At 38.9% G+C, this 13,246-nt stretch overlaps 1 protein-coding gene across 1 annotated transcript in view; it reads right to left on the bottom strand.

Annotated features, from left to right (window-relative positions):
- Window positions 1-5,857: 5,857 nt before the first annotated feature.
- The window catches only part of MYO5C (myosin VC), a 33,873-nt gene continuing 26,484 nt past the window's right edge, over window positions 5,858-13,246 (bottom strand). Inside the window, exons 38-42 of the mRNA XM_088172808.1 lie at window positions 12,135-12,285; window positions 11,470-11,752; window positions 10,292-10,466; window positions 9,691-9,771; window positions 5,858-9,433 (exon numbers count right to left, since the gene is read on the bottom strand). Coding sequence (XP_088028934.1) covers window positions 9,281-9,433; window positions 9,691-9,771; window positions 10,292-10,466; window positions 11,470-11,752; window positions 12,135-12,285 — 843 coding nt within the window. The 3' untranslated portion in view covers window positions 5,858-9,280. The remainder of the gene's footprint in view (window positions 9,434-9,690; window positions 9,772-10,291; window positions 10,467-11,469; window positions 11,753-12,134; window positions 12,286-13,246) is intronic.

Genomic DNA, 13,246 nt, shown 5'->3' with positions numbered 1-13,246 from the left:
GCATTCTAAAACATCAGATTGGGAAGATAGATCTTGTCCAGGCTTACCAAGTCCCATCTTAGCTTCATCATTCCCTTAAACTCCTGTGGATAGGGGGTACTGGCAGAATCAGCTATGCAGGTCTCTGGCCCAGTTCCTATGCCAGCAGGATAGCTGCAGTGGTGAAAACTTCTCTCTACTATGCTTTGAATTTCTGATTTTTAAATTTGGTGTTATCAGGGTTTCTTTCCTTCTTTTCCCCTCTCTCCTTTTAGACAAGCTACACCTTTATCCTGCTCTCAGATATGCACATTAGAGTCTGTGGTGTTCCCAGCTGCTGGAAAAGAGCAGTCTCCAAAATCCTAAAGAGGGAATAAATAGCCCTTCACTTTGGTGTGGTGTGAGCCCAGGGGCTCAGCTCTTTGGGTTCTGCTCATGTGAATGGATGCTGGGCACAGGGTGCAGCTGATGCTCCCAGAGAAAGAACCATGGCACATAGCTTTTTGTTCCCTGGGAGTTCCTTGAAAAAGTCCCCTTCTTATTACAGAATTGTCCTTGATCTACAAGGAATAACTCTGTATAAATTGACTCCCATTATTTCCCTTTATCCAGAAAATAGACAATCCAGTGGCTATTGTTCAACCTGGGGATGTGCCAAGATTGGAGAGAGAGATAAGAAAATGCTTGTTTGCAGCTGTTGTTTTTACTCTGGGCACATCCTGGACAAAGTGTGGGTTTCAGAAAAAAATAAAAGTCCCTTTCCCACACTGGTTTTAGAAGTGTTGCTGTCCAGCTGGGGTGCACAAGCAGAGCTGCTAAGCTCTCCACCATCACTCTGGAGCTGAACTCAGGCCCTGGTCTGGTCATGTCCACAAGATCCCTTTTAGGCAGGCAGAAGCAGAGTTACTTCCCTGGAGAATCACATGCAGTGGATCTACTTCCAGTTTTCTCACTGTCCACAGAAACTGGTGTGACCAAACCCAACCAGCCTGAGGCCAGCTAGGCAGCCCCGAACTCATAGATCCAATTATGTTCAAAATCACAAAACAAAATGTAGGTGGTATAAGCTATGGTCTCACACACTGATGGATAAAGGAACATCCTTCAAAGCCCCCGAGAGTAATCAGCACACTGGAAATGCCTTCCAGCACAGACTGTGCCAAGGAAATAAAAACTGAGTATTTTTAAAGTGATACCAAAAGAATAGAGGAAAAAAACCCCTGAGAAACCCAAAGATCTTTTAGCAGGAAAGTGACAGAAATCTTCTTCCCATGCATTATCTTCAGGTCTGAAAAATTAAACCTACTTATATTAAACTCAATAATGCAGCTGTGTCCTGGGGGACTAGCAGAGGAATATTCTGAAGAAGAAACTTCATATTTGAAGGATTCTAATCTCTAACAAATGCCTTATTTCTGACACCTGATAAGTGTGGAGAGACCCAGAAGTTAGATCCAACAAAAGGCATAGGAAATTTCTTTGACTTGATAGGAACTCATCAGCTCTCAGGAATTTGGCATAGATAACACCTATGTGTCAGACAGCCGGCATAGTTCTAGCAGTGAAAAATCCAGTTTCTTGCCTTACTGATGTGAACAGTCTCACTGCCTTGTGGAATGGGATTAAAAAGTCTACAAAGAACAGCACAGAAGGTGAGAATCTTTGGGAACCTTACATGTGCAGGCTGATACGTGATACTAATCCTGAGATGATGGGGTCAGCAGAGCCATGAGGTGACAGAGAAGCCTCTACTGAACACAGAGAGTTGTAGAGGTGTGTGATACATAATGTGTATTTCATTGGTTTGAAAAAAAATTTAAAAGAAAAAAGTATTTAGTTCATCTGACCAACTCCTGCTTAACTGCCCATGCCATCATTAGCTAACTATGCAAAAATACAGGTTAGAATAAGGCCAATTGGGAGCTTTAAATAAAATGAACCACGGCTGAATTAATTTAGATGATAGCATAGTACTCCATCAACGAATGCCACACATGGCAAATACACCAGATTGCAGTGATGAGTGATGGGGATCTGTGGAAGAAAGTTGATCCTGCTCTGGTAATAAAAACACTGGGGAAAATGAAGGCTCAAACAGTGTATAACAAATTGTTGCCTACCTCAGAGGTCAGGCTTTTAAAATAAGTTTCCTTTCTCACTAATTCACCAGTTGATCTCTTTTCAAATTGAAAGCTAATTTTGTGGTGGAACTAAACCAACAAACATTGAGTTTCTACTGATTAGCACCAAGCTCCAAAGCAGGCAAAACCCTAAAGGAAGAAGATTATTTTGTCTAAAAGGCAAACAATTGAAGTGGGATGATGTCAACACGGATAATCAGCAATTTCTAATTGTCTTATTCCTCGACATATGTTGCTTTTGGGAAATCACCAAGACTGGTTGATGAAAATGCATGTGTGCATCTTCTGGACTGAAGTGAGGAGTTGCATGAGCACAGATCAGCCAGTTAGACACCACAATATGCACGTGCATCCACAGACACAGCTGTGGCAAAGGATGTATTGTGCATTTTGATATAAGCCAAAGCATACCTACAGTTCTGAAAAAAACAACTTAATAGTCAAGGATGGAATTTCCCTACTAGTGTGTATTTCTGTGCTAGTACAAAGAGCTCTGTGTTCTGAATATTTGCTTTTAAATCTTTTAGAAAACACAAAGCAAGCTAAATCCAGATCCACCAGAAAGCCCCAGACCCCCCTGCAGTGCCAACAGGAAGCCTAACAGGCTGTTAGGTACTGATGCAATTCTTCCTGAAGTCTCAGTCTGCTTCCACTGACCAGCTGTTCCAGATGCTGAGAATCTGACGTCCATACTGCCAGTAACAGGGAGAAAGTTGCAGGAACTGTAAATAACAAACAGCCAGTTTCCTGCAATTCCAGCATGCATTTATCAAGTCATGCAAAAATTTACTGAATAAATAGCCAAGGAGGCTGTTGGCCAAGAAGGACCTGAACAAAGCAGCAATTTCAAAGTCAGGAGAAGCAAATAAACTGGGAAGGGACTGCCTTTTGTCTTGCAGTCATTACATCTAAATTTCCTCCTAAACAAAGTAATGCACGAGAATGTGCTGTGTCAGCCAGCAAATTGTGCACATGTACCACCTACACCTCCAAATCAGTGCTCTCATCTGCCTGTACAACAGTGTTATGTAAACACAGCTTGCTAAGCCTTTTAGCATTTCTGCAGAGATCATTTCATCTGACACTCAAATATAACAAACTGTTGGACCCTACTCAGTCACGGTAGAGAACACTTCTGGGGAGGAAACAGTGATGGATGTCTTCTCCAACTGATAACGCACAATGGTTTAGGAAGATAAAACTACTGCAAGCTGGACTGCAAAACTCTGAAGTTTACAAAAGGAGTTTTGGAGGCCAGCTCGTCAATAGCCACATAGGTTCATGACCTTAGCTGTGTATTTCACCTCAAAAAACCCCACTGTGATGTCTCTGGAACAGTGCTCCCTACCAGGAGAGTGGGATATCACCTCACCACTAATTGCTTGAGCTTAGAAAGCCTCCAACAGAAGACATTTCCCTGCTCTGCAACTTCTTCCCACCTTATCCTCATCGTAGCAACTTCCAGTTCTCACCCAAGTACTGCACATAGCCCAGGAGACAGCGTGGTCACAGCAGGAAATGTGGGCCCCAAGGAGTTGTGACAGCCCTTCACTGGTGCTTGAGACAGACTAGGTGAACACCATATCCCCTGTCTCTAGTGAATTTGTTGTGACGATTTAATTTTTTTTTGCTGTTGTTAAGTTCTTTCAAAGGCAAATGGGAAACACTCAGGATCATAGGGCAAGCAGAGCACACATGTATCTCGGAGAAGAGATGTGCCCATAACATTTGCACAGCAAGTGTGGTACCCTAGGGTAAAAAAGCTCATGGCCATTTTCCAATCAAGAATCATAAAAAGTATCCTTGAGCCCTGGGGCCACCACCTCGTAGGTTTGTTGAAACAGCAGGTGTCTGCAGAGGTGTTTGTTTGGCAGTCTATGGGTCTAGCCATGCTTATTTGCTGTCCAGAGAAGTCCAGTTTCATACACCACTGCTACATTCCCCCGTTTTGTGCAGTCTGCCCACAGTGTGTTTGATGAAATCAGTGACATACCATTTCCACACACAGCGAGCAGTAGCTGCGTTGCTCTGATTTGACAGAAACAGGTCTCAGGGGCTTGTCTTTGGAGCACTTGTCGCAGGGACCAAACACAATTGCTAAAAAGGTCTGGTCCATCTTGATGGATCACGAGAGCTGCAAGAGAAGAAGGAGGAAAGCATGGATTCCAGTCCAGCACTGCTGTGCCAGCCAAGGCAGCCTGGGCTGTACATAGACATCTGCAGGCTGGATAATCTCTCTGTGACTAATCCCTCGAGCTGGATGAACTGTCACCATGTACAACACAGCCATGTGCACTGCAGAGTCTTTTTTAATGAAAAAATAAGATAAAGCAAAACGTGTATTTACACACACCATTATAATATGTGCTGTACATATGGGTTCACTACATGTGGGAAAGTACTTTTAATTTGTACTTAGCCACTGCCAGCAGACAATAACCAGAAATCCACAGCATAGCTGGACTTCTGAGAAACCTGCACTGATCAATACATTTTGTTTTTCCACTGCATTATAGAATAGTCATTACTATACACTATTTTTAAAGCTGAAAAGATGACCTAGGATTTGGTCAGCAGCAGCTACAAAATATTTGAGCAGAAATTGATGCTTCAAGCACACTGACAGCTGGGTCATTACAAATCCACTTTTGTTCTCAAGCCAGGCATCTCTAAGATCAAAGCACCATCACCAACAGAGTATTAAAAACTACTTGAGAGTCAGACAAACAATTGAGAATAATTTTGCAATGTCATTTTTCTCGGTACATTTTTCATTGGGAAAATGAAACCTTCCACCTCTTCTAAAAATGGAAGTTAACGTTATTTAGACTTATACATTAAAAAAGAATTTTTGGAAAATAATCAGAAGTATTTATGGCAAGAGAGATTTAAATGGAACAAAAGAAAATAAGACATTTTAGAATTTTTCTGGCTGGACGTTATACAAAAATCAAACCAAACTTTACTCTGTGTACCTGTCTCCATTCTGCTGTTTATTCTTATATATTTCAGTGGACTATTTGAAAAGTAAGATAATAAATTCAGAAATCCTGCCCACTCTTAAGTCAATAGAAATTTTGCTGTTGTCTCCAGGGGATCCATGACTTCATCCCAAAACATGTGGGAAGAAATCTGTCCTGGAAGGAACTGCAGTGTAATAATTTAAAATTTGCATGGAGATTTCAGTCAACAGTCAAGGAGGTTTATGTTCCACTTGATGAAAAGCAGCAAGTATGGCCTGAAGCTTTTAATGTATTTCTTTGCAAATGTGAACCTGAGCCCAGAAGCTGCCACCCTTTCCAGGGAGCTTCTCTGTGCAGGTATTGCTCAGTGCTGTAAAATGACTGCAGTGCCTGGGCTCAGCTCTCCCAGATCCTTAAAACTGGACATTCACCACTGAATAACCTGTTATTCCAAGGTTCTTATAGAATTAGTGGTTCCCTGAGGGACCACTGATCTTATTGGAACAAAATGTCATCAGTAGCTCCAGACACTTTTGACAATGATCTATTAGGCTTGGAATAAATACTCTGGGCAGAATTAATCTTTGATAAAATATGAGAATTCGCTGGAATAATGTACAGGAGGAATCATATCTGCTATCAGTATTCTACTTCAGATGAGATTATGACACATTACAAAATTCTGCTACAAGAGAAGCCATCAAAAGTTCTGAATAATTAAAAAGCAGTATTACTCCAGAGACAGTATACAAATCCATCACTATGACAATTTTGCAAAGATATTTAAAGCAATAAGGTCTATACTCATTACAACTTCTAGCAGTGTAGCCTGAAATTTTAATCTTACTAGGTTTTTAAAGTTACACTAGAAATTTAAAAGTGGTGAATCATTAAGAAGTGTGTTATTACAGAGAAATTCTATACAATGAATCTTGTTGCAAAATAAAAAAAAAATTACCCACCTTTTCAGAGAGCAAGAACCTGGAGATTCTCAAGATGACTAAGTAAGCCCTGTGCAGCTGCTAATGCAGAAAGACAACCTTCCTATTAATTCTACTTAAAGGTATTTAAAGCTCAGCCTCTCCAGTTGCATCACCTCAGATCAGTTACATACTAGGGATTACTGATGGTAACAACTTTATTTTAACTGTCTTCTTTTAGAACATAGAATAAAAAACAGAAACTATTAAGCAAGCCAGACCTTACCTTCCTGTTCCATACAGCAGGATTTTGATGGTGTGTTTATAAACAAATATTTGCTTTTTAACAAATATTAAAGTTGAAATTTGCTGGAGAGGTGACTGACAACTATACAAATAAACAACTATCAACTGGGTATTCTGACAAACAGCACTGCCAATATTAAGTTTATCTCATATTCTTAAAAAAATTTACAAGTCTAACAAATTGATTAGTGTTCATGCTGGTTCTTCCTTGGTTATGATTTTACGATTCTCCTGTTCTAAGACAATAAATTTAAAGTCAATAGGATTAAAAATTGCTGCTTTTCTTGCAAAAGAAAACATTTTGCAAGAAACTTTTCTTGCCTTTCTTTGAGAAAATTTTTGGGAAATTTATAAAAACATGTCTGAAAAATTTAAGAAGTGCTGAAGGTCACATCTACTATTATGACTCTGTGGAAGGCACTGAATTCACACTTTCAGATTTTGCTTTCGGTAGTCAAGGGGATCCGAGGTAAAATGAGGGGGAAATGACAGAACTAAATCTCAGCCCAGTAGAGACTTGGGTAAAAGTAACCAGTCCTAATAATTTTTATTAGAATGTTATGGGAGCACAGGCCTGAAAGGGACCACCTGTGCTGCTGAGCTCTATTCCCAGAAATTGCAGGAGTCACATGTCTAAACACATCCAAAAATTCCAAAAGCATCTTACACATCTCTCCATAAGCCATTTCAGTGCTTTCCCCCTGAAGTAAGGATCCCCATTCAACACTTTCCCATTGAAGGAAATACTTTCTCCTTCAGCATCATTCTTGCAAAGTTAAACCTCAGTAATGCCTCTTTCATGTATCTGCCTTCACTAAAACTGCTCTGTATAATCAAAAGAATAACAGAGAATAAAAAGAATTTTGCACTTAAATTCTGGCTGAAGGCATTAGTATCAGCAAAAGCAAGATAAGTTTCTGAGAGCATACAGTAAGCAGGATAATTTTAAACTTTGTTTTAAAAATATACCTTGTTGTTGCATACACAGCATTAATAGCACACTCCACACAAAGCTCTCAAAGTAACGAGGCATCAAATTGTCAGAACAGTTTTCCTTGATCAACAATTTTTGTCATAACACACACACACCTTGGCACTTCTCTGTGATGTGGATGCAAGAGTGGGCTGTGATTTATTTTCCTCACGTCAGCCCAGGTAACAGACACACAGCTCCATGAGCTGCAAAAAAAGGCTGTGCATAACTTGCAGCAACAAAAGTTGCTTCCATTAAACCATTTCCAGAAATTCATGAGGAGCCAAGGACAGCACACAATGCTGACAGGAAGATACACAATGTTACAGCAAAGCAACTAAATTAAATAAATATTTATGGTGCAATACAAGACTGACAGCACTCACAAATGTTCACATAGTTCCAGCTTCTTTCAAATGATTCCATACTGAAAACATAACTATTGCATCACACAAAGAACTACAAATTTATTTAAAATTACTTTATTTAATATGTTAAAATACTAGTCTACCTACATGTGTGATCATTTGTACAGCTTGTATTGTTATTGAACAAAACACAAAATGTTTCCTTCATATATTTTGACTATACCTCTGTGGATATCATGAGGAATATGACACTGTACATGGTAAGCACCAAGAACACTAAAAAGCAAGAATGATTCTCTCTTTATACTTACAGATTGTTTGTGAAATTAAGCAATTGCTAACACTGTAGTAATAATAATAATAAAAATAATCAAATAAATTGTTCCTTAAATTAACTCAATTAATTATAATTCTATAACTATTTCAGAGCTTTAGTACTTGATTTTAATAACTATGGCTAACAGAGTAGCTAGAAACCCAGCATTAATTACCTATTTAAGGACAGTCACCCTTGTGGTGAGGTGAATGCTACTTCCCCTGTTTTTCTGACAAGGTCCAGAACTAAATAAAGTTACTGTTTCATTCCCTGACCACAGGGAGAAGGCTGAACAAAGCAGAAAGGAGACCTTTTCTGCATTTAAGGATCCTGCAACTGATAGTACATAAGTAAAGGTGAAATGTAAGGAATTCAGCTTGGTTTATTGTTAACACCAGACCATAACTGCTGCATCTGCTCCTGTTCAGTCTCTGGACTGGAGGAGAGAAACCAGCAAAATGAGAAAGGCAGAAAGGTGATGTGTGCATACTGAGTGAATATTCTGAAATACACTGCACTGCGGATGGAACCAAACCAGGAGATGACGCCTGTCTTTCAGAGAACCAAGCTTGTAATTCAAACCTGGATCATAGCATGAATTTTATATCTAATTTTTCTATTACAATAACTGATATTGAATCCAAACTTGTCACTGTAGAGAACAAAACTGAAACCTGTCTCCACGAAGAGCACCTGATTCCTTGCTGTGGCCAAAGAGCTGTGTAGAGTGCCTGAGTTGCAATGCAAGCTCTCAGAGAGCCAAGCCAGCCTGCCTACAATAGACATTGTGGGTTTGTAACAGCCATTCTCTCACACTGATCTCAGTCCCCCTGTTCACAGAAAGGTGAAAGCCAGTCTCAAACAGATCCAGTATATCAAGGCAAAGAATAGAATTGCCTTGGGAAGGAAAAAAAACCCCTCTCGTTACAGGAAGTGAAGGCAAAGAAAATAGCAAAGCAGTAACATCTATCACATGGCAGTCTTTCCTTCTGACTGCTGCTGACAGGGCAGCAATGCAAACTTGTCAGATAAATGCTTTTCCTGTCAGGTTTGGACTTAAAACTGTATGGTAAGCTTTTGTCCAGTTGATGATATAAAGTTATTCTTGTAGGACTGAAATGAAAGAAGAAGAGCAAGAAAAGGGAGAAGCAACAAGTCAAAATTAGTCCTACTGTTCAAGTCTTGACCAAAGAACAAGTTTTTGACAGCTTAATTCACTGCACACTGCCATACTACCCACCAGCTGCTGAAACAAACCATGAAAGTCTGCTGTGTTTAGAGAGTCTCTGAGGAAATACCAATTCACTGGTTTTATTAAACCCTCGTGAGAAAGCCAAGTTTGAAGCTGCTGGGGACTTGTATCAGTTCCAAGGCATGTGTAGAGGGGGTGAAAGGAAACGTCACTTGAAAGAGATGCTTGGTATCAAGCATGAGCTGTGGAACCTCCTCACGGTTGTTTAGCATAGCCTGAAATCAGAACAGAAAGAGTGTGAAAACATTGAATTAAAAATCAAAGCCAAACCAGTACATTGCTTTCTTCCCATTGCAAATCTTGCTTTTCCATGATGTTAAGCAGATTTGCTCGCATCACTTTCAAGTGTCTAGAAATGAGCAACTCAGTAATAATTTGATGTAAAGGTCAAGTACAACTATAAAGCATCAAAACTCACATTTATGAAGCATCCTGTAAGCTAAATATTAGGAACAGCAGTTGCAGCTCTTACCTGGACTTTCCGAACAAATGATGGAGTCACTCTTTTCTCAAAGTCATCTATCGGAGTGTATGAGTTCAGGATCTTAACTATCTGCTCAAATTACAAAAGACTATTTTAGTGTGTCATAAAAAGGGACAAGACAAAGAGAAGAAAGCATTATTGTGACATTCTTACTGATATTTAATTAAAGTTTCAGTAAAATATTTTATAGTAAAGAGAGGATTTTGACTTGTCACCTATTGAGTTGTTTATGTGATGATTGCTATGACTCATTTCCAGGGGTGTCAGCAGATCAAGGAGATGTAGAAAAAGCTGAATTGATTAAGGGAAACAATAAAAAAAAACCCCTCTGACATACTAAAAAAAATACATTGTGGAACAAAAATGTAGGATACAACAAAGCAGGGAGGCATTCAACACAGGAGCAGTTAAAATGCTCAAAACAATCAGGAATAAGGAGTTAAAATTTCAATTTAACAAGTGATGATGTGGAATTCTGAGGAATGCTACTTTTATGAAATGAAAGTCAAATGGCTTTTTGCAGCAAATTATTTTAGATAGCTAAGATTCTGCAATCAGTGCTGCCAGAAAAAAATAGATGGTTCATTACCTGCACAGTAGAAAGAGATGTGCAGTGTTCACATATTTCCTTGGCATCATCATCTGTGATCTTTTTAACTTGAAGGAGCCAGGCTGCTTGAGACAGGGGCTCTAAAGTTTCTTTGGCATTGCTGCTTTGAAGATTCTTGTCCTTAAGCCATTCTTCCAAGTAGCTGATATTACATCTGGGTTAAACCATGAACAAAGAACAGAAATGTCAGATTCCCCTTGAGGAGCAAGTTACTTCGAAGAACTGCTAAAGAAGAAATACTCTTCTAATGTTGTGTTTAAATTAATACATTTTAAGTTAAAAATAATACCTGCAGATCATAAAAATCAAACAATTAATAGCTTATTGAACTATAAATTACATCCTTGTTATATTTCAGTTTTTCTTCATTACTTCCTAAAGCTTGGCTAATAGAAAGTGAGTTATTAGGTTTAGCTGTTGTTTCCAGAAAAGTACTAACATATACTGGCATTGTCTACTGCACTGTATAGCATTAAAACATTTATTTACAACTGCATGTACACAGGAAATAAAAACAATTTTTACTGCTACAAAGCAGGGCCAGGCTTGTAACTGATGACCAGCTTTCTTCTAATGATGTTCCCAGACGGGCCAGGATTTTACTGATTTTCCTTCACCTGAGTGTGCAGACTGACTAATGGAAAACAAATGCACTGTTTCTTCTGCAAAACAGTTAGGAGCACTTTTCCTTGAAGCTTGCAACAAGAGAGATGATGCTCCATCTACACCCTCCAAGGCTCTGTCTCAGTGCCTGTCTCATCACAGAGCATGAAACATGCAAGTCAGCTTTTGTATTTCTGCCAGCCCTGGGACACTGCACCTGTTCACTACAGTAAGAAAGAATTAAAAATACTGTTGGTCACATCACGGATGAGCTAGCATGGAAAGAATCCTAACCATGTCTGACTTTAAGCTTCAGACTGTAATTTTCTCTGCCTTTTCCTCCACTAGTGTTTCCATGGAAAAAACAATTTATAGTTGTCATGTTGAGAAAACTCAGCCCAAAATACAAAGAATTGCTTTTCCAAAAGAAGCCAGAATAATTGGCTACTTCCAGCAGAACGATCACAGAATATCCAGCGACTTAGAGGTAAAGGCCATTACATACAAGCGTTAAAAATTCATTCTCAAGCTTGTTGAAGCTTTACTGGCTTTACCTTATCTGCATTCCTTTCCTACAGGAGCACATGTCCTTGCGGAGGAAGAGACTATTGAGGGTGACAGCTCCAATCAGAAAGAAAAGCTGCTTCACTGCCTGCTTTAGGAGCTCAGAGTCCAAGCCATTCTGACACATAGTGCTATAAAAATAGCTGAGCTGCTGCAGGATAGAGGTCATGGTGTAGGTATCCGTGTCATCTATGCTAGACGAACGTTTACGGAACCCCGTAGGTTTCAAGCCAGAAATTCCTTGAAGACTTTCATATTCCAGCATGCCTGGTACTGAAATACAACAGAAAATAACTGATAGAATCCAAATTCCAAGGCTCCTTTCAGTTACATTATTATTGAGCAAAACCTGCTTTCTATTTTAGAAGTTAACTGATACAAGAAAAATAAGATACAAAGGCTTCCAGAGCACACAGTTTCTAAAAAGCCTTTTATTTTTGTATGATGCTGCTCAGATTCACAGCATTGTCCTACACTAGGAAGTTTTGAGGAAAAAGTCTGGGAATATATGATTCAGTGAAATTTTACGTGTAGAAAAACACATGCAGACACACCTATGTATAAATACTAGGAGAAAGGAATCTGTCCCACCCTCTGCCTCCCTGTATAAGCTTTCTTCATACATTTAGTTCCTCTTGGATTGCTGTTGTCTTACCAATCATGTGCTGAATGTTGTTCTCCATCACAATAATGAATTGGTGATATATTCGAATGGCCAAATCACTGAGAATTTGTCTGTATTCTGAGAGATCAAAATGCTTCAAACAGTTCTTATTCTGACGTGGAGTGTTATACTTCATGAATTCCTACAAGTGACATGTAAATATAGAAATCACATAATCTGGTAATTATAAATTGTTACTGCAATGTTTTGGAGGACAGACATGCATAGATGTCAATGAACTTTGGAGCAACTCCTAGATCTCTTCAACAGAAAGCAAACTCTCCCTGCTGTCCTCTTGCCCCTCCACCAATAAAATACAAAAAGAACCAAAAAGGAAAAAAAAAAAAAAAAACAAAAAAACAAACAACCCCCCCCAAAACCCCCAAAAAACAAAACAAAACAAAACAAAACAAAAAAACCCCCAAATAAAACAAAACAAAGTAAAAAAATATTACATTGTATTGTTGCAAAGGGATATTATTTTTGGATTTTCATTAGCAAAGTTCTAACTTCAAAAGTCTACTGCGAATCCTAACATGTGTGAGGTGCTTAATATTAATTAGAATGTAGATTAAAAGTAAATTCTGGATTCAGAGCTTTCCCTACTGCTGCAACCCCAATCAGAGTGTTGGTAACCAAGTTTCAGAGGTTTGTGTGAGCCCAGTGTGGCCACGAGAGGGAGCGTCTCTAACCCCAGTCCTAGAAAACCTCACTAAAAATACAGTAAGACTTTCCAACTGAAAAGAATTAAAAGGAACTTGAATCTCAGGATGAGATTTAGCTTAATCAAGCAAGTGAAATAAAGGAAAAACCTGAACAGTTTTACTGTTTTGCTTCTTTCTAGAGGTTTTCTTCTATTTTGGTAACAGTATTTGAATGGCCCTAATTATAAAATAGTAAAGTTGTTTTTTATATATACATGGCCGGATAGCTGAAGTCCAGCTCAAATTAAACATGTGGAAAGATTCGAATTAAGTAGCAGCTTCCATGTCATGGCTTTAACCTGCTTTAGCACTTAGATGTTTCCTTCATTTGCCTTGATCCATTAATTCTATACTCTCTTATTATTTATATAAGACACATAACATCACTGCAGAGCGGTG

Source organism: Sturnus vulgaris, chromosome 13 (assembly GCF_052056855.1).
Source record: "Sturnus vulgaris isolate bStuVul1 chromosome 13, bStuVul1.hap1, whole genome shotgun sequence".
NCBI lineage: Eukaryota > Metazoa > Chordata > Aves > Passeriformes > Sturnidae > Sturnus > Sturnus vulgaris.
Note: the sequence above shows the minus strand (reverse complement) of the source record. Positions and strands in the feature narration are given on the sequence as shown.